The 19,543-nt window shown below is 40.2% G+C and overlaps 1 protein-coding gene across 1 annotated transcript; it reads right to left on the reverse strand.

Moving 5' to 3' along the window:
- Positions 1-876: 876 nt before the first annotated feature.
- Positions 877-19,101, reverse strand: Slc40a1 (solute carrier family 40 member 1). The gene is made up of 8 exons (XM_027396821.2): positions 18,724-19,101; positions 18,222-18,289; positions 13,814-13,973; positions 11,610-11,725; positions 10,993-11,119; positions 4,620-4,865; positions 3,265-3,915; positions 877-2,218 (listed from the first exon to the last, which is right to left on the reverse strand). The coding sequence occupies exons 1-8, from the start codon at positions 18,764-18,766 to the stop codon at positions 1,905-1,907; spliced, it is 1,725 nt and encodes a 574-aa protein (XP_027252622.1). The 5' UTR covers positions 18,767-19,101; the 3' UTR covers positions 877-1,904.
- Positions 19,102-19,543: the final 442 nt, after the last annotated feature.

Consider the following 19,543-nt stretch of genomic DNA (forward strand, 5'->3'; position numbering starts at 1 on the left):
AAAATAGCCATTCTGGAAATCATTATGGTGATGTATTAAAAATTCAGTATAGAACTACCATGTGAGTTAGCTATAGCACTCCAGGGCATATCCCCAAGGACTCTAAATAATACCATAGATAATTGCATATCCGCATTAATTTCTGCTCTCTTCGAAAGGAAGTGGAAATAGCCTACATGTCCATGAACAGATGAATGGATAGTGAAAATGTGGTGTATACGCTCAACAGAATCTTACTCTGCTATAAAGAGAAATGAAAATCTGACAATTTTAGGAAAATAGATGGATTTGGAAAATTTAATTCGAAGTGACTCAAACTCAGAAAGACAAAAAAAGAAGTTCTGTGCCATATGCTGGTCTAGCAGCAATGTACTCACGTATATGTGACTCTAGATGTGAATAAAGCTTAAAAACTAGGAAGACAAGGCATGGCCAGGTGGTAAGGAAGACCAGGAGGGAGTCAAAAGGACATAGAAACAGAAATCACTAGATGTGGTGAGAAGGAGGTCAGGGGTAAGGGAGGGAGAGGAGAGGAGAAACTGACTACAACACACTTTGTTCAAAAGGCCATAATGATACCAAATACCGTATATGCTAGTTTTTGAAATAATTAAAGAAAAAACTGGAGAACACAACACAGTAAGAAGAAATTAAGATTTTAAAACATTTTATATAGAAATATTTATGAAGATTTTACAACACAGTAAATCATTATGTCATACTGTAGGAAGATGAAGGAAAAGATTAAACTCAAGGACAAAGAAAGTGCTCATAGCAACGTATTGCAGTCTCCATGAAAGTGCATCAAAAGTGAAGGCAATGTCCCATGTGGGTACTGGCATGTTACAAAATAACTGGCAAAACAGTTTTAAAAAATATATACAAACAGTTTTTCCTTTTATTTTCAGAGATATTGAAAGGGAAACTTTTGTGACTATCTTTGCTCTAGAATAATGCAGAGATAATGAACACCTAAGCCCAAGTAAATAAGAGTAAAATGTTCTATAGGAACTCGTCAAAAGAGTCCTTTCCAAGTGTGGGCTGATTTTCTACATGTAACTTTCCAGGCTTGAGGGCAGCTGTCTCATATGCTAAGATAGTGATCACTGGTGACAGTGACCCTGGTTACATGAGGGCCTCCCAGTTTAGGTGCATGTTTAACTTCCAGCTTCTACAGCTACATTGATAAGATACTTCAAGTCCTTTCACACTGAACTAGAAATTGACAGCTTTGTTTATGCGTGCCTGCAGCTTTTCAGAGTCATTTTATGAAGACAAATATACGTTACTGTAATATTTTGCCCTATGTGATACTTGGAAATGCAAAGTTTAACCCATAAACCTTTTTGGACAATTCTGGTTACATATTTCATTCTCCACATAGGATCAATTCCCTAAGTTCAATGGGCTTAATGAGGATAATACTGGCTATCAGACTATAATCTTCATACATGGAGAAAAACCTGATTCTATAACATAACAGAGAATACTACAGAGAAGCAGGCCAGACTTTTACAAGAGTGAGTCTTAGGGAGAATTGATTGATCTGAATTCTAGGAGATAGAACAAGTATCTGCTAAGGAATAACTTAATTCACCTGATAGCCATTCTTTGTAAAGTTTCATATCATACTCAAAAGAGTAAGGGAACTTTGTTTTACCCTTATACTCTACCCATATGTAAACCAACATTTCCTTTCCCTGTTCCTTTTTTTCCCATGTCTAAATATAAGGGGAAATAACCAGTCCATCTTTTGCTGACTTAGGTTAGTGAGTGCTCTTAGCCCTCAAGGCACAGCTGTGGTAAAATCAGAGAAATATGCAGGCATTTATTGGAATTCTGTAGTACAGAATAAGCACACATGCTCTCCACGATCTAGTAACAGGGGCCACAGAGAAACTATGTTACACAACAGATGTGTTAGGTTGATTTTCATCTGTAACTTCTTTTTCATCAGGACCACAAACAAAAAGCTGGTTGCCCAGCGTCTTCTGGGCAAATCGGAAATACATAAGATGGCCCATTGCCACAAAGGAGACTGAAATCAACACAAGTAAGCCAAAAGCTTCAGGATTGGGGGCCAGGATGACCATGATGAAATGCAGAAGGTCAAGAAGGTAGTTCATGGAGTTCTGCACACCGTTGATAATGCCTCTTTCAGATTCAATTACATTTTCTTGCAGCAACTGTGTCACAGTTAAATCGAAGGACCAAAGACCTATATGGTAAAGGATATTTTAAAAGTTTAAATTTTAATGCATAAATTAAACTTATACAACTTACATTATTCAGGTGTGTTAATATATGCAAAACACATTGGAGCTCCATATATAGAATTACCCATATATAGAAAATATTAATCACACTTTGCCTTAGATAATTTATTAGTATACATTGGATTATTAATGCCTTCAAGAAATTATTTTTACAGCCATCAGACACAATAAAGCTAAGCTACAAGCTTCCCAGTCCTGTTTTTGTGTGATTATACAGATTACAAAAGCAAAATGGCATCAGGGATACAGAACCTATAAATTCTAGCACTTCTAAAGTTTAAAGTGATCTAATACACTGCCATGGCTAAAGAGCAATGCATAAATTAAACTTTATTTAAACTTTAAACCATTGTTATATATTGTTACTGTGGTAGCACAGGGTTCCCAATAAAGCTGTCTTGCCTGAGTATTAATGTCTCTGATAAATTAATGAATTGCTCTGTATCACAAGATAAATATGGTTTCGTTTCAAGAATGAATGGATTCTGAGGCCATTCATCAGTGCTCCATTAATGATTACTTAGTGTGCTCTGTAAAATGCCTTAACATTATGTTTCTGGGCAGAAGTATAAAACTCATTTGTGTAACAAACTGTAGTAAATGTATATCAGCTAGAGAGGACTTTTGAAGGCTGTTTCTTACAATCACAATGTCTTCAAAAGTGGAAAAATTTAAGGCACTTCCCTAGCACACAGAAGGTCCTGGGTTTGATCCCTAGTAAAACACACACACACACACACACACACACACACACACACACACACACACACTTTACAAAAAATTCTAAACACTTTATATACACCCACATGTACATATAGTTTAAAATATTAAGTAAAATTTCCTGTTTAATGAGTAGATTCTATAGCTAAACTGTGGATTTTGCTTAAATTAATATCCACCAAGTATTTCGGATAATTTATTGTTGAGTTCTCTGCACTAGTGTTCCAAAATAATTTAAGTTTTTAATAAACAAAAAGAGAGCTCTTACCGATTCTAGCAGCAATGACGCCTGCAAAGAGCAGACTGACAGAGATTATGGGCGTGGATTTCGTACTAATTTCCTGGACAGTATTAACTATATTAGACACGTTGGACATAGGCATTTCAGGTGTAAAGACGGTCTCTGGTGTTTTGGTAGTTAGGGACACTGGCTCCACCTGCATGAACCTAGAACGGATATCTTCGAATGGAGAAACAGATAGGTCCAAGGGGCTTCCAGGCATGAACACGGAGATCACACACAAGATCAAACAGGAAAGCTGAGCCAGTCCTGAGAACAGACCAGTCCGAACAAGGCCACATTTCCGACGCAGCCAAGTGAAAGCCACAGTTCCCATTATTCCAGTTATTGCAGATGCTCCCATCAAAACACTGAGGATGGAGCCACTTAGTCCCTGAGTGTAGGCGTACCCTGTGGTGATGCAATCAAAGCCCAGGACTGTCATATAGAGGAAGGCCAGGCCCATGCCAGCCAGAAACACTGGCTGGTTATAGTAGGAGACCCACCCATCTCGAAAGGTGCGGAAGGGCTCAGCGATCTGGGAGGCACACGTAGACTCTTGCTCATGTTCAAGTTCACGGATGTTGGAGTCTTTCTCACCCATAAGATGAGTTCCCTCCAGAGATTTTGGCTCAGTGTCTGTTAATAAGATACATGGTTATTTTCAGGGAAGAACATGGGTAGTAAAAGCCGATTATCTTTGATTTTCTCATTCCCTTCCTATGTGAGTCTCCTTGACTACTATCTTGTGAATACATTTTACTGCTAATTTAAGAATTACAACCGTGGAATAATTCCCAAGTACCAGCTTTGATTTAAAACTACATCTGGTCTCCTTTTGAAGTCTGTCTTTCTTTTAGAGATTACACTCTCACTGAAGCAAATAGCAGGAAAACTTACCAGATAAAGTATAAAAATTATGTAGGGAAAACAGTATCTTCTTTTGAGACCTCAATAAGATTTCATCCACCAGAAAACCAGCTTTTGTTTCTCCTGGGAAAATCCTGCCTCTCTCTTCACTCCTCCAGCTGTTCTCCAAAAGGCTTAGGCTATTCTCCTCAGGAATGCAAAGGAACGCCCATGCTCCCTCGGTTTCCCAGCCATCCTCAATCAGTTGTTCCTCTGTGCCCACTGCCTCACAACAAGAGAAGAGGCCAGGGACCTAACCCCAAGTCTTCTTATATTCAACTCACACTTCTTCCCAGAACCTCAAAAGATGACATATCCAACTCATCCAGTCATCGGGGCTTTCCTTGAAAATACAGCCTGAAATCTAAACTAGCATCCGGTCTAGCATCAGGGTCTGAACTTAGGATGAAGAGTTGGTGGTTGTGGTCATTTACCTTTAGGTAAGTTCAGTTGCTTCAGTTCTGCCTCCTCTACTTTGAGAACAGCTTTCACAGCCAGAGCAGGGGTTTTCTGGTAAACCTTCCAGAGCAAGAAGTACTCCACACACATGGACACCAAATTCCACCCCGAAATGAAACCACAGCCAATGACTGGGGAACCGAATGTCATAATCTGGCCGACAGCCATGGGGGCCAGGATGTTGGTTAGCTGGTCAATCCTTCTGATGGTAGCATTCATATCTAAAGAAACAGGTACAAGAGGCAGGTGAATGAGAGCTCAAACCTGTCAAAGAAACCCTGACCATTCATGTGATATAAAGCTAAATGCCAAGAGTGTAGATTCCTGAAAGATTAATTTCTAAAGGCACTCTGTGACCAAAACATTTACTGTAAGGAAAAAGGTCTTCCCCTGTTTTCATGAAGTTAACATTTCTCTGGGAAATGTCAATAAATCAATAAGCAATATATAATAGACATTATATATGACATGTGTATAGAAATATGTACATAAACAAGCATACAAATGCTGTAAATTAACATCTCACATGTCAAATGTGAAACAAATACAATGCCCCCAGGTTGAGAACCACCGCTTTAACTTATAATGTGTTGGTAATAGATGACCGGTAATAGGTTATGACTGACAGAGTAAAAGAAAGAGGAGTCACAGAGGGCTCAACAAAGTGTTCTTTTTGTTTTTCTTGAGTTACTAGAAACAGATAGCTTCAGAATAATCAGGTTTAGCATGAAAGAATGAGAATTTGATTTTGGAAATGTTGATTTTGATAGACTTACTAATACTCAGGAGGCTCAGTTGAGACCGACAGCTAAATAAATGGGGTTGAAGATTCAGAAAGAGATATCAGCCAATTTTGGAAGTTTGCCAATTTTTAAAACAATGAAATAAGATGGAATCTAAAGGGAGTGTATGTGGAGAGCAGACAGGTGACTAACGTGTTGGAAATGCCAACATTTACAGGTCAGAACCATGAGTAGGAATCATCAAAATGATAAAAACAAGAATATTATGTCCTAGAAATCAAAAGGGGACAGTGCCTCAAAGTGGAGAAAAATCACCCCTGCCAAGTACAGTTGCACTCAAGAAACATGACACTAAAAGGAACACTCAATGGTGCCACTCAAGAAACATGACACTAAGAGGGGCACTGGATGGTGCCACTCAAGAAACATGACACTAAGAGGGGTACTCACAGTGGCACTCGAATAATATGAGACTAAGAGGGGCACTTGACTGGTCCACTAAGAACCAGTGGGAACCTCAAAGACAGCAGAGCAGGAGGGGCCCAAAAGAATGTGGTACCACGCCGAGCGTTGGTGGCGCACGCCTTTAATCCCAGCACTCGGAAGGCAGAGGCAGGCAGATCACTGTGAGTTCAAGGCCAGCCTGGTCCCCAGAGCCAGTGCCAGTATAGACTCCAAAGCTACACAGAGAAACCCTGTCTCGAAAAACCAAAAAAAAAAAAAAAAAAAAAAAAAAAAAAAAAAAAAAAAAAAAAAGAATGTGGTACCAACTCCAGGAAACACTATTTTTCTTATCTTTTCAACAGGTGTCCCTCCAGGGCACAGTGTGAATGCTGCCTCCTAGCAAAGTGCTAGGAGTAAAATACAAAAAAAAAAAAAAGAAAGAAAGAAAGAAAGAAAGAAAGAAAGAAAGGAAGGAAGGAAGAAAGGAAAAGAAAGAAAGAAAGGAAAAACTCAGCAAGTCTGAGGAAGGTGAAATTCCTGCAGGGTTTAAGAGAAAATGAAAAACAATTCTTCAGGAAGGATGGGAAAGTCAGACAGCAGGGAAAGGCATGACCATCCAACATTAAAAGATCAACTCCATGCTCATGGGAGCATGTGTTTCTCCAGTCTTGCTCTCCTGTGAAAAGCTGGGTTTAAATGGGGTTACTGAGTGGACCCAACAAAAGGACAGGGAACCAAGTGAGCCAAGGCTATTCCCTAGGAGGTAAGCAAGGCATCATGACTGGCCTTGAAATTTAAACAGGGTACGAGAGGGTGAATGGGAAGGATCCTAAGTGGTAAAAAAAAAAAAAAAAAGGCAGCTGGTTTTGTGAGTTGTATTGCCAGCCATTGTGCAGTTGTTCGAAAGTGAAGGAGAGAGCAGGGGAGATGGAGAGGAGCGGGTTAACACACACAAAGACTGAGATTATGAGAGGAAGATTTAGTGGTGGTAACAGGGTTTTCTAAAGTTTGACCCTGGGAATATACAACAGTGTCAAAGATGAAGGAAGGGCAGACAAGAAAATGATCTACTTTGTCATGCCCTATAGCACAGAGCAGAGTGAAAATTAATGAGGTAGAGCCTTAGCAATCATCTGGGTTAGCAGGGAAAAATCAATATATGACTAATGAGTACATTCATGGAAAATTGCCTTTCTTCTTTCCTTCATTCCTTCTAGTCCTCAATGGCTTTCTGATTAGTCCCATGACTGTACAATGAATATACGATAATGGGAGAACTTTGATATTCTTCACCTTTCACTTGAAAGGCAAAGGCAGCATTCATCGATCTCACACAGCTGTTAGACGCTCCCTAACTTCTGTCTGTCCACTAACAAGCTTCTAGCGCCCATGCCAACAGTGATGCGAGGAACTGACCCAAGTAACTCAGCAATGTGAATCCAAAAAAGCAGGTAATTCAAGAAACAACAGCTGCATCTTAAAACATCATTACAACAGCAAATGTTTTAATTAAATGTTTCTCTTTCCCCAAATGATCAATAACTCGGGGTTCAGAGAGCTTCCAAGACCCCTTTCTATGTTTTATATAATACTTAAGAAGGCAATAATGCTTTATGTCATGAGAAAGGTGGTGTCAGCAAACAGCTCTTATCTTTCTGGAGCAGAATGAATTAAACAGTGCTTTTGAAGACCTAATTGTTTTATTGGTAATAGCCTAGAAGAGAATCAGTCTTCTGAATGTTCAAACATGTGCACTTTGTGAATTTACCTTTATTCTCATATGAACACTCAAATATTTGAGTATTTACCTCATTCTAGTTTGACTCTTGGGGCTATAGCCATGCACAGAATATAGCATGAAATAATTTCTTTGACTATATAACAAGTACATGATACCACATAGAAAAGTAAGTTTTGTAAGGGATTTGCTGAGCAAATACGAATCAGCAGGCTCATCTACCTAAAACATGAAATCAACTTTTAGCCAACAGAGCTCAGGCATGAAATTTATGTGCCATCCTTTACCAAAGCAAGCCATCAGAGATTTTCCTTCAGAATAAATTAGCAAGGAACCCCCAGAAGCTGTTACTGCAGACTGTCCCACAAAGGGGGAAAGAGAGATAGGTGGATTAGAAAGTCTGGGCAAAGAGGGTACACAGGCTACGTGGACAAGAGAATGTCTTAATAAAAGACTAACCCTGAAAAATATCTAACTTAGCTCATAGATTAGTTAAGAGTACTCGTGTGAAAAACTCTGCCTTTACTGGAGCCCTCTACCTAACTGTCCCCAATGATATAGCTTCCAGTTCTAAAATTATCTGAAATCATAAATGCTGGAATTAGGAAACAGAAACATCCAGCAACCAGCAGTCAGCTCTTATTTTACTTTCTGTACACACACACACACACACACACACACACACAGAGAGAGAGAGAGAGAGAGAGAGAGAGAGAGAGACGAGAGAGAGAGAGAGAGAGAGAGAGAGAGAGAGAGTGAGGAGGGGAGGGAGGGAGGGAGGGAGGGGAGGGAGGGAGGGAGGGAGGGAGGGAGGGAGGGAGGGAGGGAGAGAGAGAGCCTTACAGCCCAGTCTCTCTCCTACTTGGTCTTCTAACATCCTCATAGGAAGTCAAGACAGCAACGGGAGTTCCGCCTCCCTCCACACACACATTCTACTTCTTTTCTCTTCCATTTTTCTGTAGTCATGTCCTTTTTTTCCCCTGACTTTTAAAATTCTGCTTATAGCAGAAATGACACCCCAAATGCAAGGTCAGACATCTGCTGACCCTCTGAACTAAACAAGTCTCTGCATACTGTTTGAAACATGATTTTTAGTTAACATCCACTGGGGTTAAATATAAGGAAAGAAAACTTGTAGGTTCCCTTCAGGATATGGGGTTGGGTCGAGGCAGCACTGAGACTTGACTAACAGAAGAGGTCGGTGGACATTCCATTTCCCTTCTTAAAGTGGAGAAAGTCCACAAGGCTAGGAAACAGGCTGTCTGTTCTAGATTCTTCTACCACGTAATAATTCACAATAAAAAAGGGTCAGCTGAGAAAGGGCCAGCCATATTTTTAGTTGTTCAGAAACACTTTTCCCACAGATCCACAGAGTGAGATTGCTTGTGTATATGTACTAGGACCACTTAAAGATTCTGAGTATTTCCCTTTTAACAAAGCTTGTTGTTGTTGCTTGCTTGCTTGCTTGCTTGTTTGTGAAAGGATTTCTCTGTGTAACAGCCTTGACTGTCCTGGAACTCACTTTGTAGACCAGGCTGGCCTAGGATTCACAGAAAACCACCTGCCTCTGCATCATGAGTGCTGGGCTTAAAGGCGTGAGTCATCACAGCCTGGCCTTAATAAAGCTATTTTAAGGAGTAAAACAACCTGAATTTTTTCTTTCTATTACTTTTTAATTATTTATTGCTTTTAAATAATGTGTATTATGAAGGCATATGCATGAAAGGGCAGGTGCCCACAAAGCCAAGAGGCATCAGACCCTCTGCAGCTGGAGTTCCTGATGAAGTGCTGGGAACGGAACTCAGGTCCACCAGAAGAGGAGTAAGAACTCTTTAGGACCAAGCCATTTCTCCTGCTCCCTAAAATAACCTTCTTAATTTAATGAACTTTATAGGGTCAGAATGAGTACAGTAAATAATAAATTGAGATAAGTGAAAGAAAATAATTTAGATGCCAACCTTTTCCTTCAGATATGTCAGGAAAATATATTTTTGATCTATTTTCAAAATACACTCTTTCATATCCTTTGAATTTTAAAATATAGACATATGTTACGTGCTTAAGTAATGTTTAAAAGAAAAAGTTAACAAAAAGGAGGACAAAGTCATATTTTCTCTTTCGGCATAACAAAAAAGAGATGTGGAATTGTTATTAATGTTTATTAAATAAACTATGGAAGAAAGATGGAGGATTCTCTACAGAGCACACTCACTGTACTGCTCTCACACACAAACCCCAATCCGGCAGTATTTCTCTGGATTGTATTACTGCTACCAGGAAGTGATGGTTCAGGCAAATTCTTTTCCTTCTACATCACGGTGTCTAACTTTTTAAAATTAGAGTGTAACATTGTCAGTCACCTACAAAAATATATGGGACCACCTTCATAACTACATGAGGCTACACACAGGCAGGTTGGACAAGCCTGTTCCAGGGCTCTCATAGACTTTGTTCTCCTTCAATGACCGTTTCCTTCCTATCTTCTTTTTATTTTTTAACCACAAGGTCTAGTCAAACAGAGCCACTTGCTAACCCCAGCACATAATCTTTCTTTCTGTGTCCTGGAGTAAGCCACTTTAGTCATCAAGAATGGTTTTCTTGTCTGTCGGGATTGTTGGGCAATGTGTTTGTGATACTCATTATCTTAATGACCCGCAGAGTCAGTTCAGCTGACCTGTAGCTCTGGGTAGCCTCCCCCCCCCCCACCTGTGTAATTATCAATCCAGTTCAAACCTGTGGGCGCTGTGTTGAAGGAGAATACCAAGCAAGGCAGGCCATCTTGAGCCTCGGAAGTACTCATGTAATAGGGCAGGTTGTCTTGAGAGCACTCCTTGGTCATTTTTTAGCCACCTGTCTGTGCTCCCAATAAACTAAGATGGTTTGTTAAAGAACACATCCTATCTTCCATTTGAAAATATATTTCAAGAGCCTTACATTTTGTAGGATGTGAAACAATTGCTGTTGAAATATTTTTTTTGAAGCAGAAACCAACTTCAAGAATCTCTGCTACAATTGTGATGCTTCCATTTGGTATAAAGAAACATAGTACCTACCGGTGGTCCAATCCTTGAAGTACTTGTAATAATGTCCATATTTATAAGGGTAAAATATTATGTCAGATTGTCACCGTCCTAACTTAAACTCAGAAACATCATAATTCAAAAAGAAAAAAGTTCAAATGAGATGTTCTATTTGCTAAATTTACAGGGAATGATAGAGTACTAAGTATCCTAAAATTAACTTGGAAACAATTAGATAAATCACTGCACTGTCTGACGACTGTAGCAGCAACAAGAGAAAACCCAGTGCTTTCCAGGGAGTGTTCTTAAAGCCTCCCTAGATGACCAATGGTGAAAAGGCTCCCCTCCCACTTACGGCCATGGATTCAGGGATTCATTTAGCTGAAAAGGTAATCCAAACCACCTGCTAATCTGCTTCTGTTCTCTCCCGCCACAACAACAATCCAGTCCCTTTGGATCGTGATTGCAGTAGCAGTACTGGCCAGATTTGCAATGTTTGCAATCGTGATGATCAGGATGTAGCAGACAGTCTAAGAAGTTGAGAAAAAAAAAAAAAAAAAAACGAGTTAATATGCAAATTTAATATTTTTTTTAATTTTAGTCTCATTCATAAGAAGTAACTTTACTTTCTACACATGGAACAGTTAAGTACCAGGAGGCAGAAAATAAAGGGCATGATGTTTTTCAGATCTTTACCGTCTATAGTTAATGCAAAAGTTATAACAATAACCACTTATATGACAGTAAAATGCTCATTAAAACTTGTTCAAAAGAGAATCAAAATGACCTGTGTATGGGGAAATCAATATGAAAAGGTTACAGTAGAAAAACCAAGAGGTACACTCCTGGACTATAAGGAGTTCACACCTTCACCGCTATTAGATGTTCAGTTCTCTGTCATCCAGAATCCAGGGGAGCTGAAGCTCAGCTCAGGGATGGAGTATATGCTTAGTACTTATGAGGTCCTGTGCGCCATCCTCAGGACCCCGCAAACAAACAAGAGCCCCGTGGAGAACTTACGAGCACCCATCCATGATACATGGTCAGAAGCTCGTTTTTGTGTAAGAAAACCATCATCAGGATGATCCCGCAGAGAATGACGGAGACGTTCTGCACCACCAGTGAAGTCTGCGCCACTGTATGGAGAAAAAGGAAAATGTTCACTGAAGCAGCATGCCCCAGCAGGATGCCTTCACCCACACAGTGCTGAACTACGTGGATGCATATGCACCATTACTACAAGACAGAGAAGACCCGCCAACAGTCAATTCTGCCTTGGCTAGCTCCTGTCTACAGACCTGTGAAATCTGCAAACAAAATAATATGCCCATGACTTTCTTCTACTAGAAGTCTTTCATGATAACTGCATTTTCATCTCATTTATTCACTAAAAAGTTTAGTGCCCCAAACACAACTATTCTATAGATAAGATTTGTCTTTCAACCCTTAGCTGCTTAAGCTAAAACAAAGATATGTAGGAGGTGAGGACAAAGTTGTGGAATCCATAACCTCTCACTTAATGGCAGGCCTGAGCTAATAAAATAACCCGAACAAATGGAAAATACACAAACACTTGCCAACAAGCAATAAATAGTAAATTTCTTCTGATTTGTATTTTATTTGTCACTGCCATGAAATCCCAAGCTCCACCTTCCATCCTGCATGTCCTATTAGAGAGACACTCCTTCATACAGACGAGCAAAGCCAGGTAAGAACCCAGTAGTCATTTCTCCACCACTCACTAGGCAGATCATCTAGGATAGGATATTTAATGCTTCTTATGCCAATGCCTGGTAAGTGTGGAGGATAACATCCACCTTCCATCTTTTATGGAATCATAACAATCCTCAAATAAAATAGCTATGAAAGCATTGCGAAATGCGTAAGTTATAATTACAGATCTTGTCATTCAGGACAGTATAGCTTATCCTGGCTTGGAAGGGCATATCAAAGGGTTAAGACAAAAGACACTCCTCTCAGAAGGCAGTCTGCAATAAAATCCAACATAGAAGTCATTCACTCATGCATCTACGAATGCATGCATTCATAAAAAATGACTAAATACCGACTGCCAACACACCAGAAGGAAAGATGTGTGAGCAGACTACCATAACTATCTGAGTACAATAACAGAGGTACCAAGGTCGAAGAAGAAACAGTGAGTTCCCTCTGTAAGTATCAGGGAAGATTTTTCATGAAGGGTGACTTGTGAGTCACTTTGTACTGCAGACACAGGAGACTCCTATCACACCAGTCTTCTCCATCCAACTTAGCACTTTCCTACCATGCAATTGCAATGCTCAATGATGCTATGGTACAAACTATATGTACAACTAGAAAAAGAATTTGATTTCACTAGCATACAGAAAAATTTTCTATATGTGCTCTGACCTACTCATTATCAAAACAGAAAAATCATTTGAATCATTTTACTAGTAATACCAAATCCGACAACTGTATAATCCTGTTGACTCTTTATTTAGGAGCAGTCACCCTGAGCTGAACAAAACTAGCTTTACCTTCAAGTTTTCCAAATGTCTATCTTCAGGCAGGCATGGCCAGCTCTTTGCATTATTAACTGAGCTTCAAATAATTTCCTACATACATCTTATATTATAGAACTAAATTGATTAGTTATTTCCAATCTCTTGTATATAAAAGAGAATATATCTTGATATCATAGAATAAAGGTCATTTTATCATATGTGTACAATATAATATATGCACAGTATGTTGTAATTTCTTCTTTTTCCCTAAAAAAGTATAATTCAACTGTTCGTGGTCTAGACATAGTTATTCTCCATTGGTCAATACTTAGTTTTCAAATTCCATTACACACACCTTTACATGTAACAGAGTAAACCAAAGGATAGATGTTCAAGATGTACCCAGGAACAGCACACTAGAGGGCCTCTAGTGCAATTCATGGCTAGAGAGGAAGCCAGAGCTAAGCAAACTTTTAATGTTTAACATGATTCCCAGAAAATTAGCTTCAGGGTTAATTGTTAACATTTGAAACTGACAAACTGCCAAAAAAGAAAGAAAAATCTATTAGGTCAATGTCCTGACATCCCAACTACTGCAGCAGCTTCAGGACCCTGAATCCAGGTGTGACCACCAAACCTTATCCCTCAGCTGTGTGAGTCCTTTCTCTGAGTCAGTCATACCAATTTCTTTTCTCTGTTACAGAGGAAACACAGACTTAGTTACGTTCCAGCACTCACCTTTAAGTCTGGCATTCTTGTCCACCCAGTCACCAATGATGGCTCCCAGGACCAGAACAGAGCCTGCTACCACCAGCCCGTAGACAGCTGTCAAGAGGAGGCTGTTTCCATAGAGTTCCACCAGAAACACAGACACTGCAAAGTGCCACATCCGATCCCCCTTAAACAAGAGAAGGATGTTTAGTTGAAATGATTTTTTTTTTTTTTTTTTTTTTTTTTTTTTTTTTTTTAGTTTGTAGCCCATTGTACTCAAGAAGTTGCTTTCTTGTCAAATGGATGGTCTCTGGTAACATCAGATGATTTTTCAAGGCAGTAGCTATGGACTGAATGCTGGCTCTAATGTCAAAACTTCATTCCAGAATAATGGGAAATTCAAGCTTTATTACCATAGTTTCTAACCATCAGTTTAACTTAAATACTGACACAAGCCATCTTTTCAATTTAGGAACTGGGAGGAATGGCATCTGTGTCCTCTGATGGCTTTTCATTGCTACCTTTTTTTTTTTTTTTTTTTACAATGTGCCATTCCACAAGTAAATTTATTTCTACATAAATAGAAAAACAATCAGAAGGAAAAAAATCAATAGGAGGAACTCTGACCCCATAAATCCAAAGATGCTGAAATCATTATATAAGTAAGCAGTTATTTTAATGTTTTCATACAGATAAGTTTGAAAAGAGAAAAAGAAGCTGGGTGTGGTGGTACACACCTTTCATCCCAGCATCCAGAAGGCTAAAGCAGGTGGCTCTCTGTGAGTTTGAGGCCTGGTTGAGGTACATAGTAGACCCTGTCTCCAAAAAATTAAACTGAGAGAGAAAGAGATAGAGACAGAGAGAGAGACAGAGAAAGAGACAGGGATAGGACACTATGTTTTTACATAGTTCCAGAACATATGAGGAATTTTGCAATTAGTTGGCATAAAATGTGGTACAAGTTTAACAGGAACTTTTAAAGTAGTCAGAGATTAATATATGAGATACCTAGAATAGACATTTTATGAGATTATAAGTTCCAACCTGGACATCTTGGGTTAACATTGAAGGAAGACAACATTTTGTCATAATCATCACTAAATTCTCAGACATTCCTTACATATTTGACCCTGTGTAAATGAACTTCAACTCTGAGATCTTCTCAAAATCTTCTGACAAAAATCTTCATGATAAATTTCATACATTGGAAGAAAATTATTATACTGATAAGTCAAACACTACTAAATTTTAATTAGACTAAGATAACAACCTTAAATATTCAAAATTTAAATGGATTCATGCTATCATGACAGACAAGTCATTCTCAACTAGGGAGCATTCTTTTCTTCAGGGATTGATTGCTAATGTTTGTAGATGCTTTGGGACAACACAACCTCCATGTCTGAAGAGTAGGGAAATACTATTGGCATACATCAGTCCACCAGAAAGTATTTCCTGACCCCAAACATTAACACTGCAGAGAAGTCTTGTTGCAAAGAATGATAAGAGTTTCCAATCATAATCAAAACTGAACACAAGATTTAGAGCCTGGGGAATGGAGTTGAAATTGCTCTAGCTATCGTAATTTCCAAAGAGCTTCAGTTTTAAGAAGTGGTAAATTGTGCACTTATAAAAATCCCAAGAACAGGGAGACACCTAAGTAAATATTGGCCAAGTGCTTGCCGAATTCTTTCATGCTTCTATACACTGCCTCCCAGACACGTGCTCTCACTACACTTTGATATTTGTTTACATGCCTATCGGCCCACGCTAGATCTGAGAATAAGTAACCACAGTCGTTAATCTACTTAATAAATGCCTATGGAATGGTTTCTGATGCGTGCCCAACGCTACTGGGGGCATCACAGCTTCATCAGTGCACAAAACACACAGGGTATTTTTTTGTGTTGTCAGCATTCCAGGGTACAGAGTTGAAGGCAAACCTAGCATAGGATAAGTGGCAGCAAATGCTATGAAGAAAAGGAAGATAGGAGGGGCTGGCAGGTGACACTCTACATTATGACCAAGGCCTCTATGAGCACAGAAGTAAGCCCCTGCCAAGTGCAGACCACCTGGGCTTAAATGGAAACAGCATAAAGTAGAAGCAACCAGCCCCTCTTTTTCACTGCTTTACACTGCTATTTTTGTGGTTTCTTTTCTAAAGTGCTTACTAAATTGTATTATAAACTCCTAAACAAAAGTGTCTACTTCTTACCTATTTTGTACTCCAATGGTAGCATGAAATGAAGTCAAATTAAAAAAAAAAAAAACATTCAAATCCACACAAACCTAACCTCAGAGAACCTTCTGCCCAAATGCCCTATATCCAATGTCAAAGGAATTATAATTCAGCTGTGTTGGCAAGTAAATCCATCCATCCATCCATCCATCCATCCATCCATCCATCCATCCTTCCATCCATGATCACAAAAGACAAAACAAAATTACCTACTTGGAGCATTCCCCTTTTGTATTCCCTTTGCAGGTAGGCCTAAACACTAACCCATCTATGGCCTCAGTTGTTGCTGTTACTGGTTACTTTTCATCTTTCTTTCTCTCAAGGACTTGTCCATTTCCTCAATTTACTATAAAGTTAGAAGCATCTTTCACCTTTCTTTAGAAACTTGCTTTTAATTTTCTTGACAAAAGTCTTTTTCTTTTTTGAATTTTTTATTTAAATTAGAAACAAGATTGTTTTAAATGTCAATCCCAACTCCCCCTCCCTCCCCTGGCCCCCACTAACCCCCTATCCTATCCCCTTCTGCTCCCCAGGGAGGGTGAAGCCTTCCATGGGGGATCTTCAGAGTCTGTCTTATCATTTGGAGCAGGGCCTAGGCCCACCTCCATGTGTTTAGGCTGAGAGAGTATCCCTCTATGTGGAATGGGCTCCCAAAGTCCATTCGTGTGCTAGGGATAAGTACTGATCCACTACCAGACTTGAGTCTAGTGCCTTAGACCACTCGGCCATCCTGACACCTAGCCAAAAAATCCCCTGGAATCCCCATAGTGACTCTCGTGTTTCTGGCCAGTCTGACACCCAAAAGGTCACATGAGTCTTGAAGTTAATCAGTGTTTAGAAAAGAGGCACCCTGGTTCTCTCAGGGGACTCCAGACATTCTCCCATCACTGGTCCTTTCAATGCTTAGTATTATTGAAAGAACAAACTATTGGTATAGATTTATAGAGGGCTCTTCACTGTTTTCTTTTTCTTATACCCATCAGCTAAAACTAACTTGAGCCAGTTCCACTTTGTTTACACATATATTTGCAGAGTCATTGCTGTGTAAGCATTCAGAAACACAGGAGTTAGCGTCTCTAAGAAGTTATCTGTGACTGCGATTTCTGAGAGCCATCAACCCAACTTAATAATTCCAAGGGCATAGGGCATAGACTTCCTCATATGATGGTTTCCAGTCATGTCTTACAGATAAGTCAATAAAAAGAAATTAGCCCTTCAAAATACTCTTGAAATTCCTTTTCCTTATTTACAATGCAAAGAATATGTTTAGAGTTACAGCTTTTAAGCAGTAAGAACAATTGTTTAACCTTCAAGTTTCTAATAGCCAATAGTCATCCATTGAACACACCCAGCTCTCTTTTGAGTATTTTTTGGGAATTGATAAAGGAATCCAGACCAGCAGAAACAGTGGGATTCTCCCAAAGCCACATAGGAAGCCAATGGGAGAATTGTAAATCCATCACTAATTTTCACTGGGTGGTGGTTTTTAACACAGCTTTCACTACCCACAAATCAAGTAGCCACAAATAACAACTTTGAAGGTCAGCATTTTTATCATTTAGGTATTTGATTTGGGTTAGGTATACTTATGCCAGTATTCTATTCTGTTTTCATAATGATGCATGCTGGAGCCAGACTTTAACAAGAAAACAGATAAGTTTCTCTTCTTCTTTTTAAAGATTTATTTATTTTTTATTTTATGTGCATTTGGCATTTTGCCTACATGTATTTTTATGAAGGTGCAGATCCCCTGAAATTAGAGCTCTAGGCAATTGTGAGCTTCAATGTTGTTGCTGGGAATTGAACCCGGGTCCTCTGGAAGAGCAGTTAGTGCTCTTAACTGTTGAGCCAGCTCTCCACCACCCAGATAAGTTTCTTAAGTGTGAAGAAAAGAAGGCCTTGAGATACCTTTCCAGTATAGGAATTGGAATTTACCAGCCCTAGTGATTATTCAAGTTTCCCTGTCCTTGTCAATCTTGTTTTGGACAGTTGTCAATCTCTGAAAAGTATTAGAATTTCACCATTAAGTAACATCTACTAACACCCATGGGAAATCTCTTTGGAAAAAATATTTCTGTTGAAACATGTGTCTAAGAACATTGTATTTCCTTGGCTGAATGACAAAACTGGAATTTCACCTAATACAACCGTCTCCAATGAAGGTAAGCAAGAACTTGTGCAACTATGCTCACTTACCCAAGTGGAGAGAGAGTGCCCAAGGTAGAGAAGGAATTTTGCCGAGGTCAGGTAGTTTGTTAAGGATCCTACAAAAGCCAGAGAGAGTAAACTAAAAACATGTTTAATCACACCAGTGCGCTCAGGTTAGAATTTGTTTGGGGTCACAATTCTGTGTGATTTTTATCAGGTCACCTGAAGATTGATGCATTCAGTTTACTTCATACCATCGACTTAGGTTCAGCGTGGCCTCTTGGTCAATAACCGCCCAATTTCATGCACAGTGAAGAAACTCTTGTTTCAACATTCTTTAACTTTGGTGGGGTTTGTTTTTGTTTTCTAATGCAAGGAATTCCACACTGCTCAGCTTACTCTACCCTTGCCTATCTGCAAGCCCTTTTACTCAAACTTTGAATTTACATTCTTCTTGAGACTCCATCAAACCAGAAGTCAACCCTAACGGAAATGCGTCCCGGTCCCACCTGCCATCCCACCACTTGATGCATTTGATTACACAACTCACCGCAGCATCCTTCCCGGCGGCTCTGGTCTCTTGCCTTGGTCATGACACCAGGCACTCTCCCCTTGCTTGTTCTGATGTTGGTTGCTGTAGCTGCTCTTGCCCAGGGGCTTGTTCACAGGAGTGCGAGGAACCGGAGACAGCACCGCTAAAAGCACAACAAACAGCCTTGCGCCACAATACCCCAAAGGACAACTAAAGCAAAGAACAACAGCAAAGCTGCCACCGGGGTCTCTTTCTGTCTTCTTTCCAAACTTAGCTAACACTGTAGCTGAAGTTGGAAAGTCAAAGCCTTATGGAAGCGGGTTGGAGGATCCACGGGCCGCCGGAGACCCTGAGCTTGCTCTCGCCGCCGCCGCCGCCACAGCCGCCACAGCCGCCGCCGCCGCCGCCGCCGCGCGCCGTGGGCCGGGCTGCCACTTATAGGCAGCCGGGGGCGGAGCTCGCGAGCGCTGGGGACGCCCCTCCCAGCGGGACACCCGGGTCCGGCGAGCAGCGCTCCCGCCGCCTGCCCAGGAGGGCGCATTGGCTGTGCCATCACAGCAGATACCCGAGAAGGGATCAGGCGTCCCGCACTGTGGGATGGGGACCGTGCGTGGACCCCCGAGGGGGACACCCTGGAGACGTTTTGCACAAAGAGTCGTTTGGCAGGTGCTAGAGGAAAGCGCTTTTCTCTGGCCACCCGATTGCCAGACAGTCTCTAGGCAAAGCTCAGCGGGAGCTGCAGCAGAAAATAAAAAAGGAGTCTCCCACCCCCAGCTACATTTCGGAATGCAGGTAGCTAAGTAAATACAAGTCGTGTCACAGAGGCAGCCTTCCTGGC

Source organism: Cricetulus griseus, chromosome 2, assembly GCF_003668045.3.
Source record: "Cricetulus griseus strain 17A/GY chromosome 2, alternate assembly CriGri-PICRH-1.0, whole genome shotgun sequence".
In the NCBI taxonomy this organism is placed as follows: Eukaryota; Metazoa; Chordata; class Mammalia; order Rodentia; family Cricetidae; genus Cricetulus; species Cricetulus griseus.